Source organism: Alternaria postmessia, assembly GCF_024291825.1.
Source record: "Alternaria postmessia strain BMP 2775 chromosome Unknown scaffold_11, whole genome shotgun sequence".
In the NCBI taxonomy this organism is placed as follows: domain Eukaryota; kingdom Fungi; phylum Ascomycota; class Dothideomycetes; order Pleosporales; family Pleosporaceae; genus Alternaria; species Alternaria postmessia.
The window spans coordinates 524879-543199 of NW_026260084.1; the positions used below are offsets into that span (position 1 = coordinate 524879).

General features: G+C 50.5%; 6 protein-coding genes across 6 annotated transcripts; 4 read left to right on the forward strand and 2 right to left on the reverse strand.

The window, feature by feature from the left end:
• Positions 1–162: 162 nt before the first annotated feature.
• J4E82_002865 (uncharacterized protein) lies at positions 163–1831 on the forward strand (the record flags this gene model as incomplete). The annotated part of the gene is made up of 3 exons (XM_051729160.1): positions 163–341; positions 476–1553; positions 1610–1831. 3 exons carry the CDS (start codon positions 163–165, stop codon positions 1829–1831), a joined length of 1479 nt encoding a protein of 492 aa, XP_051591252.1.
• Positions 1832–1984: 153 nt separating this feature from the next.
• Positions 1985–4815, reverse strand: J4E82_002866 (uncharacterized protein; the record flags this gene model as incomplete). Its single annotated transcript, XM_051729161.1, has 5 exons — positions 1985–2622; positions 2855–3215; positions 3881–4490; positions 4544–4599; positions 4645–4815. The coding sequence occupies 5 exons, from the start codon at positions 4813–4815 to the stop codon at positions 1985–1987; spliced, it is 1836 nt and encodes a 611-aa protein (XP_051591253.1).
• Positions 4816–9038: 4223 nt separating this feature from the next.
• Positions 9039–10873, forward strand: J4E82_002867 (uncharacterized protein; the record flags this gene model as incomplete). The annotated part of the gene is made up of 7 exons (XM_051729162.1): positions 9039–9120; positions 9171–9312; positions 9364–9639; positions 9691–9807; positions 9859–10183; positions 10235–10596; positions 10651–10873. The coding sequence occupies 7 exons, from the start codon at positions 9039–9041 to the stop codon at positions 10871–10873; spliced, it is 1527 nt and encodes a 508-aa protein (XP_051591254.1).
• Positions 10874–11354: 481 nt separating this feature from the next.
• Positions 11355–14236, forward strand: J4E82_002868 (uncharacterized protein; the record flags this gene model as incomplete). Its single annotated transcript, XM_051729163.1, has 9 exons — positions 11355–11406; positions 11454–11551; positions 11616–11871; positions 11920–12118; positions 12558–12615; positions 12735–13188; positions 13242–13426; positions 13480–13730; positions 13783–14236. 9 exons carry the CDS (start codon positions 11355–11357, stop codon positions 14234–14236), a joined length of 2007 nt encoding a protein of 668 aa, XP_051591255.1.
• Positions 14237–14930: 694 nt separating this feature from the next.
• Positions 14931–15757, forward strand: J4E82_002869 (uncharacterized protein; the record flags this gene model as incomplete). The annotated part of the gene is made up of 2 exons (XM_051729164.1): positions 14931–15087; positions 15162–15757. The coding sequence occupies 2 exons, from the start codon at positions 14931–14933 to the stop codon at positions 15755–15757; spliced, it is 753 nt and encodes a 250-aa protein (XP_051591256.1).
• Positions 15758–16144: 387 nt separating this feature from the next.
• J4E82_002870 (uncharacterized protein) lies at positions 16145–18027 on the reverse strand (the record flags this gene model as incomplete). Its single annotated transcript, XM_051729165.1, has 3 exons — positions 16145–17682; positions 17784–17919; positions 17974–18027. The coding sequence occupies 3 exons, from the start codon at positions 18025–18027 to the stop codon at positions 16145–16147; spliced, it is 1728 nt and encodes a 575-aa protein (XP_051591257.1).
• Between the last annotated feature and the right edge of the window lie 294 nt (positions 18028–18321).

The window sequence follows — 18321 nt, forward strand, 5'->3', positions numbered from 1 at the left end:
AGACGCGATAATACACGGGACGCTGCCACTCGTTCATCATACTTTCCTCAAACAACGCTTTGCAACTGCAAAGTCAACGCGACAGGCCTCCCCTCGCGTCGAATCATCGATCATCGTCGTTTTAATTCTCCGAGGAACTAGACGCGAACGCGTAACGACACCATGAGCGATATCGAGAAACAGTACGACCCAGCGGTGCCAGATGCTGAGAAAGAGAGCGATGAATTGGGCACACAGCTGGAAAGTGTTGATCCAGTTTTCGAAGCAAAAATTGTTCGCAAGCTTGATCTTTTCGTTATCCCGGTGGTAATGCTGCTGTATTTGCTCAGTTTCCTCGATCGGTCAGTTTTAGGATTTTCTTGCTTGTTACACTGCTTTTTCGACTGGAGCATAGGGACGAAGAAACACAATTTCTGATGGATTTGGAATTTGGAAGTTGATGACTCGCTCGAGAAGCCCACTAACGCGACTACAGAGTCAACATCGGCAATGCGCGACTCTATGGTCTACAGGAAGACCTTAATATGGACGATTCTCAGTTTCAGACCGCAGTTTCGATTCTCTTCGTAACATACATTCTCTCTGAGGTGCCGTCGAATTTGGTCTTGAAGAAACTCACGCCTTCGCGATGGATAGCATTCATCACCGTCGCGTGGGGTATCATCGCGACCTTGACTGGTATCGTACAGAGCTACGGTGGCTTGATCGCATGTCGTCTGCTCCTTGGTGCTGTTGAAGGAGGTCTGTTCCCTGGAATGGCCGTTTACCTGACGTTTTTCTACACCAAACGCGAACTCGCCCTGCGCATCGGATACCTCTTCGTCTCCGCTGCGCTTGCTGGAGCATGCGGTGGTCTCCTTGCCTATGCAATTGGGCACATGGACGGCACAGCCGGTCTGCGTGGATGGCGCTGGATCATGATATTAGAAGGAATTCCTACTTTTGCCCTAGGTATCGCAACCTGGTTCATTCTTCCCAATACCCCAGAAACGGCCTATTTCTTCACTGCCGAGGAGAAGGCTTTTGCTGCAGCTCGTCTCAAGCGCCAAACTGGGTACACCAAGAAAGCAGCAGAGTTCCATTGGGACGATGTGAGGAAGTGCGTCAAGGACTGGAAGGTCTGGGTATTCTGCTTCGCACAGTTCGGGAGTGATACCATGCTTTACGGTTACTCTACTTTCTTGCCGACTATTATCAGGTCGATCAACACCACCGCTAGTAGCGCGATGATACAAGTCCTTACTATTCCGTGTTACGCACTGGGTGCGATTACGTACCTGGTTGTTGCGCGTTTCTCGGACAAACAGCAAAAGCGCGGATTCTACAGTATCTTGCTTGGCGTGGTTAGTATTGTTGGATACGCCATATTGATCAGCGATGCGAGCTCTGGCGTTCACTACGCGGGTTGTTTCCTCGTCGCGATGGGACTGTATGTTTGTGTTGGTTTGCCATTGGCTTGGCTTCCTACGAATCTGCCGCGATACGGAAAGAGGACAACCGCAACGGGATTGCAGTTGAGTATTGGTAATTGTGCGGGCATCATGAGTGCTTTTGTAAGTTTCTCTTCAGCTCCTAGACTGTCTATGAACCGTACACTAACGAAAACCAGATATATCCTACAGCGGATCGACCTCGCTTTATCAAGGGCCATGGAATTACTATGGCCATGGTGGGTTTTGCTTGTATATGCTACGCTGTTATGTGGTTTCAACTTGGACGTATCAACTCGAGACGTGAGAAGGGCGAGAAAGAGCATTTGGTCGAGGGAATGGCTGAGGAGGATATTGCTGAGATGGGTGACGATAGTCCCAGGTTCAGGTATACCATCTGAGGGATCGCGGAAGCCCACCAATCGACTGTGGTATTGCACACGATATCAGGTATAAACTATCGAATTATGTGACGTAGAACCAGTCGTGAAAAGTGTATGTGAGATTTCTAGGCGAAGTGTGATAGAGAGTCACCTACCAAGCTAACAAGCAAACTACTCACTTTGCGCCTTGAAATTTGTCACCGGAGTATAAGCACGCTTCTGCGTAGCACCCTTCTGGAACCATTTCAACCCAGCAACCTCCCAGTATGCCTCCTTAAATACCTCAGGATTATCGCGAACATACTGATTACAGGTTGCAACCCCAGTCTTTTTGGCACAAGACTTGTCCCGCTCAGCGCCTGCCCATTCACCGCAAAAAGCGATATTAAAGATGATTTTAAGATCTCGGAAGCGCTCAGAGAAGTCGCAACCGGAACCGCTGAAGTGGGCTATAGGTGTGCCCCAGCGAGATGGGTCGGGAAGGGTTGTGTTTGAAGAGAAATTTTCAGTGAAGCCGTGAGATTCACGAGGAAAGAACCAAACCGAGATTCCAATGGTGCTCCATTCCATAGCGTAGACACCGCCTTGAGCTTTGTTAAATTCCGTTCCGTACGAGGGAAGAGGCACAGCACCGCCGGTGTCAGTGTTACCGCTACCACCAGTTTGGATACCAGACATGATTTCGGGAGCATGAATAGAGCATCCGACGTTCTTGAGCTGACCTGGTGCAGCAACATCGCAATCGTCTGTAGACATAAGACCAGTGAATGGTGCCGCTTCGATATCGCCGGCTACACCAGATCCTCCTCCTGCTTATGTCGAGTTATCAACCATGCAACCCGTGGTTGTATGCAAGGTAACAGAGTTACTTTCGTAGTCGTTCACGCCCTCGAGGATGTCCACTTCCCCACCCTGGGGCCAGTCTGCCGAGGACGACAAAAGCCAAAAGGCCGGCCAAGACCCACATTGAGAGGCGGGCACTAGAGACGATCATACGAAGTCAGTGTATGTCTCACATGCAGTTTGTAAGGGAATACTCACTATGGCGGATGTCCGCTACGAGCAGGCCATGGTTCCAGCTTTTTTTGCTCTCAAGGCGAACGGAAGCGCGGCCAGCAGTGTCCTTGGTCGTGTAATCAACGCCCATGAACACGGACTGTGTATCCTCGAGGTAGCCAACTAGACCTTGCTTGATCGCATTCTCCTGGTTCTGGTACTTGACGAAACCCTTGGTTGGATCTGGGCCGTCGAAAAAGTCAAAGGCGGAGAAGAACTTTTTGTAAGTGAGGTCGTCGGTCAGTGTGTACTGCCCGCCTTCACTCTGGTGATCTTCGTGGGCGTTGCTCAGGGCGGCCAGCACCGTAGTAATGAGTATTCTTGAGCGCATGTCTTTGCGTCTGTCCTGCAGAAGCGGATGGCAATGATTGAGGTGTGCGTTTCAGAAAGCTAACGTGGTTTGCGGTGCAAGAAAGATTATATCCCACTGAAGGGATTAATATTGCGTGATAGGAAGATGGACGTGAAGTATAGCACGTGGTCTACAGTTGGTCTGCAAGAGACATTGTGATGGTAAAATGAAACGCTGTAGCTGTTGGACTCACAGTCGCACAACAGTCTATTGCCCCCTAGCTTCCTCATTCTTCTTTGTCATATAGGCGAACAATAACAGGGTCATTCCGGTCTCCATTCGCTATATTTAAGATCGTTCATGAGTTTTGAGGTCAGTGGTAGAAGTGAAGGTGAATGTGAATGTGAAATGAGATCGATGGTAGACACGATGTGTGCATAGCAGCTGCGCCTGGAAGCGCTAATGTGATTGAAATGTATTAGAGCAGAAATTGCAGATAAGTCGGCGGATTTCTCAAGGCTTCTCATAGCTGTCATCACGGTCCATGTCAATCAGCCGGTTCTCAAGAGTCAAGATGCCAAATACGTACTCACATTTGATATCTACCTACCTTCTGATCATACTGCTAAGCTTTCCCCACCGTCTTTCTTACTCTTCGGTACAATTTTCAAGCTGAAGTCCACATGTGGTACTCCTTGGTGTATGCTGCTTGTACTTACAATGTCAATATCCCCACAGACATACTTTTCGACGTTGTATTCCGTAAGCCCACCGCTTACTTCGACAAGGAATTGTTTCCTATCTCCAGTACCTCGCCCCCATTTGTCTTTCAGGTCTTTGGCAGCGACCTGAACACCCTCAGGAGTGAAGTTGTCCAACATGACGATGTCAGCACCAGCGGCGATAGCCTCATCTGCTTCGTCGAATGATTGGCATTCGACTTCAACTTTGATTGCGAAACCACCCGCCGCTTTAGCAGCTCTTACGGCGTTGGTGATGCTTCCTGCAGCGACGATGTGGTTGTCTTTCAGCATCGTCATCGCGCTCAGGTCAACTCGATGCGCATCCACACCACCCACTAGCATGCCATACTTTTCCACGAGTCGGAAACCTGGTGTAGTTTTCCTGGTACCGGCGAGAATATTTGGGTAGCCAGCTCCACGTAGAAGGGTAAGTAGACGATTAGACTTGGTGGCGATACCGGAGCAACGGGCGAGCGTATTGAGAGCCACTCGCTCACCGAGAAGGAGGTGGCGGACAGGGCCGCGTACCGTGGCGCAGTGAGTTACAGGTTGGAAAGAGGCACCTTCTTTGACGTGCCATTCCACACTATCAAACGTCAATACCAGATCTGACAATGTGAGTCACTATGATAGACGCACGTGCAGCCCAGTTGCCGGAAGACTTCATCGAAGAAGGGGACGCCTGCAACTATGCCCTGCCAATGTTAGCTAAGACCACCACGAAGGGTGCTGACACTCACTTCACTTTTCCCTAGCAATTTCGCCTCAGATATTTCCTCGCCCACAACGAAGCCACCATAATCGAAGCTCGGTGTGTCCTCCTCGAGCCATTCCGAGACCAATCGCTTGTACGTTTGTGGTAGGAGGTGGGCTACAGCACCGTGTGCTGGCGCGCCCTCAACTTTGGCCATATTGATGGGAGATGAGATGTGTCGTGATATGGTTGTAATGTGGCCTGAACAGCGCAGTATCCAAGTCAGAGGGCGGCTTTGGATTAGAGTGGTGAGTTCATCGGAACATCCGTCGGAACTTATCGATAGTAGCCGGCCCTAAGCGGCCGCGCATCGGATCCTGCGAGGCAGTCTTGCGTTCTACACGTCGCTGTCACATACGCGCATTCCACCTGCCACTTGTACGAGGGCATGTCTTATGGCGGCTATATCTCCTCCTCGCGTCCCCCCTCCAAGACATGATTATTCGCTCCCGCCGCTCTTCATGCCCAGCGCCCTTCGCAACATACGTCCTCAACCCTTCGCCCTCTTCCGCATAATCTTCGAGTTTAAGAGCCGTTCCCAGCACGCGTAGAGACATATCATTAGGTCATTCTGTATGCGTCGGGATCCTGTCGCGAGTTGATAGCAACATTTGCGCCTGCCCCTTCCAAGGCCCCGGGAACTCACGGCTATTCACCATCAGACATGATACTTCAGGTCATCAAAGGCGTCACGGTGGAAGGACGCCGTCCTCGCAGACAAAAATGAACGCAGATAGCTGTGTACAACTCTAGCCCATGTTCGTGCTGTGAACAGCTGCGACGAGGACGCTGGTGCAGATAGACAGAGTGGTGTAGAGGTAACGCCGGCTACAATTGTTTGGATAACGGCGACACAAGCGCTATCCACTGGCCGGTCTTGATGCCCTCAATACAACACAAAGAGGAGATGAAGGCGTTGTGCGCTTGGTGTAATAGACAACGCGTGCTTGTCACTTATGTGCTGTAATTGTTGTTGAGACTGAAAGAGATATGAATGTTTGCAAGCTGAGTTTACATCACTACAGCATTGCCGCCAGACTTCTCTCTTGACTATACAGGTACTCCACCCAAGACGACACACTTATGTGGATTGGGCAATTTAGAGGAGTCAGGCATGTTGTAGTGCAGGTATGGCAATATCTTGGTAAATACAAGATGTAAGATCTTGACTCGAATTCAAAAAAAAATCCGATTATAGGATCCAACGCACCACCTGTACCACCCGTAGCCTTTTGTAAAACACCGGACTGTGAGGCACGTCGACTCAGGCATCCACACATCCATAATACTAATCATTGCCAGTATTAGCACCTTCGTCTCCGGCTTTGACTATCGATGGTACTTCTGCGCCATCCAAGATACCGTTCAGTCGTACATTTCGCTGTGACGTTCGTGTTATGCAGCGCTTGCACTTCTTGTTGATTGTAATGCTTCTTGCTTCGTTGAGTGTGCATTCGACCCCGGAGTGTTCGTGAGTAGTCGTGGATTTGAGGTGTCCACAATAGAAGTACACACGGTATGTTGTGCACATCTTGGGCTCATTCAGGGAGTTGGCAGCTGAGTATGTCAGAAAAACGCTCAGTGGTGGCTATGCACAGATGATGTACGGAGCATGGACAAGGACGGCGAAGCAAACACCAAGATTTTATACTAAAACCTGTAGTAAATTTTTTCTGAACGACACACTGTCGGCTATGATGATAATGCTTCACATAGTAGTACTGGTGCTTTCAATGCTCTATTAGCGACACACCTTTGACGTGTCCTTAATCATTGTCGAGTATTGATTCAAGGTCTGTGTATGAGGCCATGGGTGTCGTATATATCTTGGTTGCAGCGTAGATTCGCCAATGATTCCAAGCATCAGATCGTATCGCCAGTTATGTGCATTAGTCTCGCAGCTTAGTACGATTGTAATCATAAGGCCAGGAGCAATTTCATCTCCAATGATGAGAGATGCAAAGAGACTGAAGAGGGTAACAAAACAAAGCACTACTCATGTAAATACCTCCTAGTACGTCGTATTGGCCAGGAACGTGACAGAAAAGGACAGAAGGCTCAATGTAGGAAGAGTGACCCTAACTGGGGAAAGGCTCAAGACCAGTATGCATGAATGTTTGTACCCACATATACTTTACCATGACGTTCATTTGCACTCGCAAGGTCGAAACAAAGATATCGAACCCTACACACGATTGACTAAAGATCATGCTGCCGAAGCTCAAATAGCGCATAAATCGAGAGGGTGAATGGACGAGACCAGGCATGCATGAATAGAGCACGACGACTGAAGACAAGTGAGAAATGAACCCACAGACAGAGTGAGTTGATGTGAGAAATCGACGAATAGACCACAGCTGCAGATATTGTAATCTTCTAGCTCTGGGAGGAAGTTACGCACAGCTTTCCTAAAGCACAATGAATAGGATTCCGAGGAAGAAATCGATCTGCAAGAAAACAGCATTATATAAGCCGGGTCTCAGAATCGTCGCTTGATCGTACCGCAAAGTAGCATTGTGGATAGAGGAGAGCAATCCGGCGAGGCAGGGAGAGCTGACGTTGCCGATGCTCAGATTCTCGAGGCGATGCTCAGGAGCGGTCACGGGACTAAGTAGCCGCAACCGAGGATATTCATACGTTCGAGGCGACTGCCGTGACGCAGCAGGTACCGAATGTAAAGCCGGAGAAGCCACAAACGCCCACACAGCTATCGTCGACTCCAAGGGTAGATCTAAGTGACACGTCGGGAAGACCGGATGGGCTTAGAGAGGTGATCAAGGAGTTGGTGGATACGAGATGGGGACGCCAGAGATAGTGCTGCTGAGAAGGGACATTCCTCCCGGTGCGCGGCTGTGGAGATTTATGGGGTTATGAGGGGAAGCGGTTGTCATTGCGTTGAAACTGTGGAGTCGTAGGTCGTGGACACAACGTGCCGTTGAGACGAGATTCTGCAAAAAGTTCGGTATCCTGTATGGTGTTGATGCAACATCATATTCATCTTCGAAGTGGCCGTTTTTCTAGGTCGATAGCTCGTACCCTACCTTCCAAGATTCCATCCACGTGGCGGTGACTGCTGGACCCTAGCTTCTTGTTCCATGCCGCCAACACTCGTCTCACTTCACCTTTTCTATAGAGAGCTTCTGTTACCGAGGACTATCGCGCACGTTTCTGTAACCTCGTTCTCTATCGATATAGCAGACTGGTCACATGTCGCAGCCACTACTCTGAACCGAGCCGGAACAGTCTAGATGCGAGCATGCAGGTGGCCCACTTGAGTGACCCTATCGCGCACGCTCACACTGAGAAGTTCAGAAATATCGACTTGCTCCGGACGCATTAGTAGAATGCGATATTGCGTCGCCCATGGACAGACAAGGAAACCAGTATACAACACAGACGCTGTCGAAGGAATCGGGTGAATTCCGAGGTCGCAGGGGCCTTACTATCCATGCGCATCGGCATATTATGACGTGTGGTATAAGAAAGCCAGAGGCACCGCTGCTGGATGTCCCCGATTACTACACGAAAACATACCGAACACCTGAGTAATATACACCGCACGCAGTGCTGCTGTGCATATGTGCAGATATGCAGCAAATACTAATCCACCTGTTCGGGCTGGCGGGAGAAGAATTGTTCATGTACGGCTTGTCCAGAAGAGCCTGTGGGTAAAGTCCTCCTGCACAGTAGGTACGCCCGTAATCTGACCGCAGTCCGCCCAGTCGAAATTAGTCTGACCCAAGGACGACTCCTGTAACTGCGACATCTTAGCATGTTTGAGAAGCTTTGAAAAGAGAGAGAAGAACTGCCGAAACCCGTTGTGAGCTGCTAGCAACGCCAAAGTTCTCGTCCCGCTTCGCCAAGCATGGCGTTTCAAAATGACCACAATGAATGCATCTTCCCGCCACACTCGCATGCTCCACGAGTCAATCCCATGTCGGCCAAGAAAGAGCCCCGCAACACACCAGCCAAAGAGGAGGCCGTTAACAATTATGCGGCGTTGTGTAGGGCTCCTGTGTCGACTCGGTAAAATTTCCGCACCGACTTCGCACCCTGTTCAATCAAGCCGCCAGCTTGAACAGGATAAGAGCGTAGTGGAGCGGACATCGAGCTAGATATGGCGCTGTATTCCTTTCCTCTGGAGGCTGCGAAGTAACTGCCGATTCCTCTTTCCTGGCTCTCGACTTGCGCCCCAATACACGGTTGTGCGACAAGTGAGCTAATCGGGTATCGGGACGCATCCTACGTTCTTATATGGGCTGTGCTCTTCCCCAGATTCCTTTCCCCAGACTTACGGAACGTGTGGGGCTACAGCACAACGACGAAGAGATTTCGCCTCGCTGACTCTGAATCTCGACCTCGGAATCCAGCTTCATCAAAATGGCACAAATGGGACTGGCATCGATGGGGACACGTCTGAATCGCACCCCTGCTGAGATGGAGAAGGGAGATAATGTTCTTTGTATGTTTTTGGGCAGTCTTGCTTTAGTCAAACGTTAACAAGTTTGGTAGTTGAAGAGGCCAACGGAAGCGACCGGTCTACTGATGGCGAGTTTACCTGGACGCCCGAGGAAGAGAAGAAGGTCCGACGCAAACTGGATCGAGTGATCGTGCCGCTCACTACCTTTCTATATCTGCTATGCTTTCTTGATCGGTACGGACCGTTTCACTACACACAAAAGCTGTTTGCTGACTACCTTTATAGTGTAAACGTTGGAAATGCACGCATTCAGGGTATGGCCGAGGACTTGAACCTCGTGGGTGTCCGCTTCAACTGGGTGACTTCGATATTCTACATTGTTTACATGTTTGTCGAAGTACCCAGCAACATTCTTCTGAAGAAACTCGGCCCAAAGTACTATTTGCCGCTTCTTGTGTGCGGATTTGGCTTGGTATCACTCTGCAGCGCTTTTGTGCATAACTTTGGAGGATTGCTAGTTGCAAGAGCTTTTCTAGGGGTCTTTGAAGGCGGTGTAATGCCGTAAGTATTTTCTCGTACTGCACCTAGCATTTTCTAACGATCGCTGCATAGTGGACTTGCATTCTTCATCACATGCTTTTACAAGCGCAACGAGCTCCTGTTCCGCATCGGTATTTACGTTTCTGCAGCCTCCATGGCTGGAGCTTTTGGTGGACTACTCGCCACTGTGTAAGTTTGCCACAGATTTTCTAACATTTCGAGGTTCTGACTCAGTGACAGTCTTGCTCGCATTCCGCCATGGGGAGCTTCGGGCATGATCATCCATACCTGGCGTAATATCTTTTTCTTCGAAGGACTTTTTACCGTACTCGTCGGCCTTGGAGCGCCCTTCCTCATGCCTCGCAGCCCACAAGAATGCTGGTTCTTAAACGAGCGCGAGCGGATGATCGCTACCCAGCGACTTGTGCTAAAGAGTGGAGCCGATGAAAATGAGAAGACGGAAGTCCACCATGTGAAGAGGGCTGTGATGAACATCACAAACTACTTCTGCGCCTTTGGCTTCTTCTTTATCAACATCACCGTGCAGGGTATCTCTCTATTCATGGTAAGCCAATATTCGTTCAGGACAGTTCTATATACTAACATACACTTCTAGCCCACTATTCTCAGGGATCTTGGTTGGACGGCCACGAAGTCTCAACTTTATTCAGTACCTCCCTATGTATGCGCGTGCCTGATTGCCATTGCAGTGGCCTTCGTCTCGGACAAGACCAACCGCCGTGGTATCTACCTCGCCATTTTTACGCTCCCAGCTATTGCGGGCTTCTCTATTATGCGATGGGCTACCGACCCGAACGTCAGATACGGTGGTATTTTCCTTATCACTATTGGCGCGTTTCCAGGTGGTCCTGGTTTCCTCGCGTGGGCGGCAAACAATGCAGCAGGTCCTGCTGTCCGCTCAGTCTCGACTGCTTACGTGGTCACGCTTGGTACCGCTGGAGGTATTCTTGCGACCTGGTACGTCAAATTACAGAGCAGTTACGATTGAAACATGTAGCTAACATATCGCAGGACGTATACCAGTCAGGATGCACCAAGGTATCCGACAGGTCATACTATCAACTTGGCTGGTCAGATCTGCGTGTGCCTTCTCGCCACTTTCGGAATCTTTTATTGCAAGTGGGAGAACAAGCAACGCGACCTGGGCAAGCGAGACCACCGTCTGGTTGGCAAAACCGCTGCTCAGATCAAGGACCTCGGATACAGACACCCTGAGTTCCGCTACATGCACTAGATGTGCATGCTCACGATTCGACACGACCTCAACATTTCGTTCGTTTTACTTTGCTCGATGTTAGCGTAGCGGCATGACTCGTGCCATATGGGAATTCAACTTTTCTCTAAAGACTTGTACAACAACCTATGGGTGATCAAAATGTCTACATAATCGCATTGTGATTGTGAAATCTGGTGTCGGGCTTGCGACGATATATGATTCAGCTATGCCCTCACTCTGTGCCGGCAGATGTCGGATTCTAGCATATGACATACACGGAGGCCGATGTCTATTGGTCGCTTCATCGACATTGGCATATTGTAATATACTTGCTGTGTCCAATAGGTTACATTAGTATCTTCGATATAGCCAAGCTCATATATCTAAAGTTCTCGAGTCAGCTGGTATGTCGTCCGTATAGCTCTGACGATGGACCACATATAAGATATCGAGGTAAAAGCAAAAACCGTTCACATTGTGTATGATCCGATCGCCCGTTATGCATGTACTCGCTACAATTCTGGCTGTCGCCACTGTAGTACAGGCACACTGTAAGCCAATTTTATCAAATGTTCTTCATGCAAGTTCACATGAACAGATACTTTCCCACGTCTCGTTATAGAAGGAAAGCCAGAGGATAAAGACTGGTCTTCGACCCGCGAGACCAAGAACGCAAATACCAAGCAAGGCATTGAGGTAATCTACGATGATCACAACTTTCTTTACTATCGCATACTTATTACACTCACTTCTCGTGTAGAACCCCACCGTTGCTGACATTCGCTGCTACACTTCCAAAACCGCGCCAAATATTGCAATTGTGCCAGCCGGGTCAACCGTCCACTATATCTCGACGCAACAAGTCAACCACCCAGGACCGACACAATACTATCTTGCAAAGGTTCCAGACGGCAAGGATGTAAAGAGTTGGGATGGGAGTGGCGCAGTGTGGTTCAAGATCAGCACTACGATGCCGAGCGTAAATGCGCAGAAGCAGATGAGCTGGCCAGGACAGAGTATGTCATCCCTTTAGAATCTGACCATTTCCTAATAGTGTTTTGTAGATGAGTATACTACTCCCAACACAACAATTCCTGCTACGACACCCGCGGGCGAGTACCTGCTTCGCGTTGAACACATAGCACTACACATGGCTATGCAAGCCAACAAAGCGCAGTTCTACCTCGCCTGCTCGCAGATCAAAATTACCGAGGGAGGAAGCGGGGTCCCTGGACCTCTTGTTGCATTGCCTGGCGCATACAAGTAAGTTGAAGTAGCGTGTAATGTATGCATACACTAACACGCGATTGCAGAAGCAACGACCCAGGGATTCTCGTAGATCTGAACAAGTACACAGCAGCCCCTGAGACATATCAGCCACCAGGTCCAGCTGTTTGGCGTGGTTAAGCCACAAGTGGAGATGGAACTTTGACCTCTGGTAGCTGGATACGTGTTTTGCAAAGAAAGCGAAAGAGCACTTGATTAGGTAGTTTCCAATGCATCTTTCTCGCTGCCAATGTAGTCTTGTCTCACCAGATTATCCATCGTGATTATGGTAGTCTAGCACAAACTGAGAAGGATAGGGTTAAGGCTGAGGTACATGCGTCATTGGCTCGTGCTGAAAATTGCGGCATTGTGTCGTATGGTGGGGTATGGTGGGGTACGAAGATGGTAAAAGAAACATAACGCCGAACACTGGCAGCGAGCAATTGAGTCGTGAGATTGCACAGCGCGTGAAATCTGAGCCACCCCTCATCGGCGTAAGCGTATTCGGCCTAAGTTATCCGTTCGCGCTGAGTCTAACGGTGCTTCAACGCGCTGATTGCGACGTCCAACGGCGCAAATCTTTTTATTGGACTTTGTGACTAACTCGGCCAAGTCCGCTTCTCCATGGGCAATTGAAAACCCACCCGCCGCCCCGTCCATTCCCTTTTCTTCGTTCCTCGTTCTCACGATGACAACTACCGTTGTGCTCGGGGCCCAATGGGGCGACGAAGGCAAGGGCAAGCTCGCCGACATACTCGCTCACGAATCGCAAATCTGCTGCCGCGCCCAAGGCGGTAACAACGCCGGACACACCATCGTCGCGAACGGCGTGACGTACGATTTCCATATCCTCCCCAGTGGTCTTGTAAACCCCGGCTGCATCAACGTCATCGGAAGTGGCTGCGTCGTCCACGTGCCGAGCTTCTTCAAGGAATTGGAGGCGCTGGAGAAACATGGCTTGAACACTGAAGGAAGGATATTCATCTCGGACAGAGCACATGTCGTCTTCGACGTCCACCAGAAGGTGGATGGTCTGGAAGAAGTGGAACTGGGTGGTGGCATGATTGGTGAGGAATATACGCGCATAGCGAGGGACACCAGTGCTGATTGTGGGACATAGGCACAACCAAGAAGGGTATTGGCCCAACCTACAGCACCAAGATGACCAGGAGCGGTCTCCGCATGTGCGATCTGTTCGACGAGCAGATCTTCGAGACGAAGCTCAGGAGGTTAGCCTCGGGATTCCAGAAGCGATACGGTGATCTGCTCAAGTACGACGTGGATGCGGAGATTGCGCAGTACAAGGTTAGTCATGGCGGCATTGCATGTTGCGATGCGAAGGCTAACAGTATGAGTAGACTCTGCGCGAGAAGCTTGCTCCCTATGTCGTCGACCAGATCCCACTCCTCGCATCGGCCAAGGAGAAGAACGCTAAGATTCTAGTAGAAGGTGCGAACGCGCTGATGCTAGACATTGACTACGGAACATACCCCTTCGTCACATCATCGAACACAGGTATTGGAGGTGTCATCACAGGTCTCAACTTGGGCTGGCGGTCACTGAAGGAGGTCATCGGTGTAGTGAAGGCCTACACCACACGTGTCGGATCGTGAGTTCATATTACTGTCCAAAAACGAGCAACGTAGTCTAACGTACGACAGCGGACCCTTCCCTACTGAGCAGCTGAACGAGCTGGGCGAGAAGCTCCAATCGGTAGGCCACGAAGTTGGCGTCACAACCGGTCGCAAGCGCCGCTGCGGCTGGCTCGACCTTGTTGTCGTCAAGCACTCGCACGCCTGCAACGACTACACCGCCATCAACCTCACCAAGCTCGACGTCCTCGACGATTTTGACGAACTCAAAGTTGCGACATCCTACTCGTACAACGGTGAAGTGCTCGAAGGCTTCCCTGCGAACATCGAGATACTTGGCCAAGTTGAAGTACAGTACGACACGCTGCCTGGCTGGAAAAAGCCTACAACTGGTGTAACGAGCTACTACGACCTGCCCGTCCAGGCGAGGAACTACATCGAGTACATTGAGAAGTTTGTCGGAGTGAAGGTCAAGTGGATTGGCGTTGGCCCTGCACGAGACCATATGATCAGTCGATCATAGGGACAGGCAATGAGCAGTGTTTCGAGTAGCATGAGCTAAGACAGGCCTTCTAAAACATAGAGCATAGACGAATTGCAGGCACACTTTATCCATGCGTGGTTTATTTTGAAGGAATCGTGCACGCCTTGAGGGCGGCCTGAATGAATAGCCATGGGCGTTCTGCCGGTATCCGTTGCTGTGGTCCTCAACTACGCGAGCACGTGTTGCGGGCAAAGATAACGGCGCATGCTTAGACTGGCGCGAACATGATGAAAACACACACCGGTGCAGGAGTTAATTGCTCCGACCAAAGGTCCAACGGCTCATGAGCACAAGGCGACCAGCGCGGTCGTGTTTATAACCCCGACTACGGCATGAAGACGGGCCCTCAGGCAATCAAATCAGCGCTCGCGCTCAGGTGAGTTGTGCCGGGATGCCGCCCTGGCCTAAACCCCGAACAAGGCCGGCCCTTGACCAAGTCTTGGTTAACGTCATGAACGACATCTGGAGCTGTCACTTCGGGTACTCGGAATTAGGCCCTTAGCTACGAAACATCCACCAGGTTCTTGCAGTTTGCGCAGGTCCAAGACACGAATTAAAGAAGCAGCGCACGCTCCTTCGTTTTTCGCATCATCAAGCGACGACTGCCCTCACGGCGCAACACAACACACCACCACGACCGACAACAACAACACCGACCAAGACGACGACCAATATGTTCACCAAGACCATTCTGAGCGCCACTGCGCTGCTGGCGGGTGTTGCGACGGCGGCGACGGCACCTGGGTTTCCCATCCAGGTTTCCCAGAACTTGACGGTCATGTACGGGAACAATACCGTGTCGCCTGGTGGAGAGCTGATTCCCCGTCCTGGTATGTCTCATTCTCTGTCGTCGCGGCGCAGTCGACCTGATTCCCTGCAACTCCAAGCTGATAACCATCACCAGAAACCGCACAACCCCCGACAATCTCGTCCCCAGTATGGTTCGCCGACGAGCAAGGCCCCGGCCGATGCGTCCTCCTCATGGTCGACCTCGACGTACCCCGTAACAACTCGCGCGTCCAACTCGTCCACTGGATTGCCACAAATGTGACACGCTCCGTGCCCATTTCTGCCAACACAACAGGATCGCCGCTTGTGATCCCCTCGGATAATCCCGTCCCGTACCTTCAGCCCTCGCCTCCTGTCGGCGATATCCCGCACAGCTACACGTTCATCCTGATGGCACAGCCACGCAACTTTAGCATACCCTCCATGTACGACGATCTGGCAGACAACAGGGTGGGCTTCAACGTTAGCCAGTTCGCGGCTGATGCGAATCTGACAAACGGAATTGCCGCGACCTGGATTACAGTGCAGAACCTTACTGAGACGCCCACAAACACAAGCTTCCCGCCTCCGAGGCCGAGCCCAACAGGAGATGGTGCAGACTCTGGCGGTGCTGCTTCGGGTGATGCGAGTGGCATGATGATCGCCGGTAGGACATTTTGGGCGGCAATGAGCACGACAGTAGTGGCGGTTGTCTTCGCTATCGCTTTGTAAAGAATAGTTGGAGGTCAGGAAGTAAACGTAATGATATAATATTGAGAGCAAGAGGCGATAAGATATGGTCGATACATTAAGACAATACGAAGATCTTACGAAGGAACGATAGTTGAAATACATGCAAATCAACGACGTACGCTTCCGTTATCACTTTTCATTTTCTGCACCTGTGTAAATCAACTTGCTCTACTTGCAATGGCTCTCTGCTACATGTTCGATTCAACTTTCAAGTCATAAAGCCAGTGACGCATGTAAGATTATATTTGAGTAGGGCTATATTGTCATTATTCATACGAAGAGAAGAGAACCGTGCCTAATGCCATATCCTATATTCAAGTCTTTTCCTAACACCATCTATTAGTTGCAAACCCCTCCTTATACCGTCTACTCAGCACTAGCATTCGTCTTAGCCGCAGCCTCAGCAACCGCCTTGAGCGCAGCCGGTGCATCATCCCACGGCATGACCAACTCGACGAACCGCATCTTCTGCGTCTCACCACTAGAAAATTCTTCGTCCTGGAACAGCTTCTCAACTTCCTCCCTTGTCTCGACCCGGTATGTAAGGACACTGCCTTCTTCGGCACCAAAGACACGGGGAATGTCCTTGTATTTCCATTCCTGAACGTCGTTGTAGGAGTCCTCCCATCCATGGATGAGCCGTTCAATTGTATAACCCTTGTTGCAGATCACAAAAATGATAGGAGCCAGCTTGTTGCGGATCATAGTCGAGACCTCTTGTGCTGTAAGTTGGAAAGAGCCGTCACCTGTAAAGAGTATAGTGCGCTTGATGTTTGATTCTTTGGCGGCAAGAGCAGCACCTTGACAGGAGCCAGTTGCGTATCCGATAGAGCCCCAGAGGACTTGTGAGATGGCGTTGACGCCTGTTGGGAAGCGAGTTTCCCAGACACCGAAGTTAGAGGTGCCAGTCTCGGTAATGAGGATGTCGTCCTTCTTCAGCCATTGACCGAGTTTTGGCCAAAACCAGGCATGCTTGATCGACGACTCAGTAGATGCGGTCTCCTTCTCTGGAATGTTGTTGTTTGGGTTAGGTCCGGACTCAATGTTGAGCTTTCCTAGCTTTGCTGTAACCTTGGAGAGAACGCCGTTCATTCTTACACCCGGGTATTCCGAGTAGCGTACCTTGCATCCGTAGCTGTGTAGATCGATAGTGGTCAGCTGAGACATGCGAATGGTGAAGCCTGCAGTATTGAAGTCGGATTTGATAGCACCAATGCTGAGAACAAGATCCGACGACTCAACGCGTTCCCGCACACCAGCGTTGGAACCGTCTCCGGCGTATACACCACCATAGTTGGGTAGCGTCTCATCCACTGCGCCCTTTCCCATTGGTGCAACAAATGTAGGGATGCCTGATTTTTTGATGAGGTCGTGAGTTTCCTTCAACGCTCGGTGGCGGATAGCACATGCATCCACAAGGATGACAGGGTTCTTTGCTGCATGTAGATATTTCAAGACCACATCTACAACATAGTCTTCGGCTTCTTGGTCGTTCTGTGGATATTCCAGATCCAGTGGTGTGTTGAGGCGATCGCCATCGACTTTCTTCGTCACCATATCGCTAGGCAAAGATATGTAGACGGGCCTCGACTTTAGGTAACATTCCCGGATGGCGTTGTCGATGAGCATGGCTGCTTCGTGTTGGCTGTTCAGCATGGAAACGGCACATGAGATTTCCTTGGACATCCTCGAGAAAACAGTAAAGTCGCCATTTCCAAGAGTGTGGTGTAGCAGTGCTCCGTTCTTCTGTGATGCAGTCGATGGATAGCCGACGATGTGGACTATGGGTACGTATTCGGAGTAAGCGCCAGCGATAGCATTGACTGCCGAGAGTTCTCCAACACCAAAAGTCGTGACCAGTGCAGAGATGCCCTTGACTCTTGCGTAGCCATCTGCCGCGTAGCCTATAGTAATCGTCAGTATATATATAGTATGAGGCGGGCGGATCGACTTCGGTCACTCCCGCAAGCGAGCCGCTGGTAGCGCAAGGACGAGCTTTACATACCAGCATTGAGCTCATTGCAGTTGCCGACCCATTTCAGGCCGACTTTGGGAATGTAGTCGAGTGCGACGAGGTTGTAGTCTCCTGGCACACCGTGCACTGACTCGACTCCAACTTGTTGAAGTCGACGGAAGAGGTACTGCGTCGGTCAATTAGCACGTTCTCACATGCGTGTTCAGTCCACACGACTCACCTCTGCAACGTCAATTGGGTTTTTGATATCCTGGGAGCGTAGATCCTGTGCCATATTGCCGAGCTGTCAGATAATTGAAGCTTTGATACTAAGAAAGTAGTTTATTTGGTATGATGGTGGCTGTTGGGCGCAGCTACCTTTAAGAAGGGTCCGCGAAGTTTATGGCAATGAGGTCATGTCCGGTCTTTACCGGCCAGCGCCATTGTTGGGCGCGTCTCGTGCGAGTGCATCGGGTGGACGTGGGACACTGCACCATAGTAACGCGACGCGCTGCATACACGCTGTTTGTCAGCCCAGGTGGCGTGAGGTATCAGATCTGCGGCGTGGTCTTGCTACCGAATGCGTGCG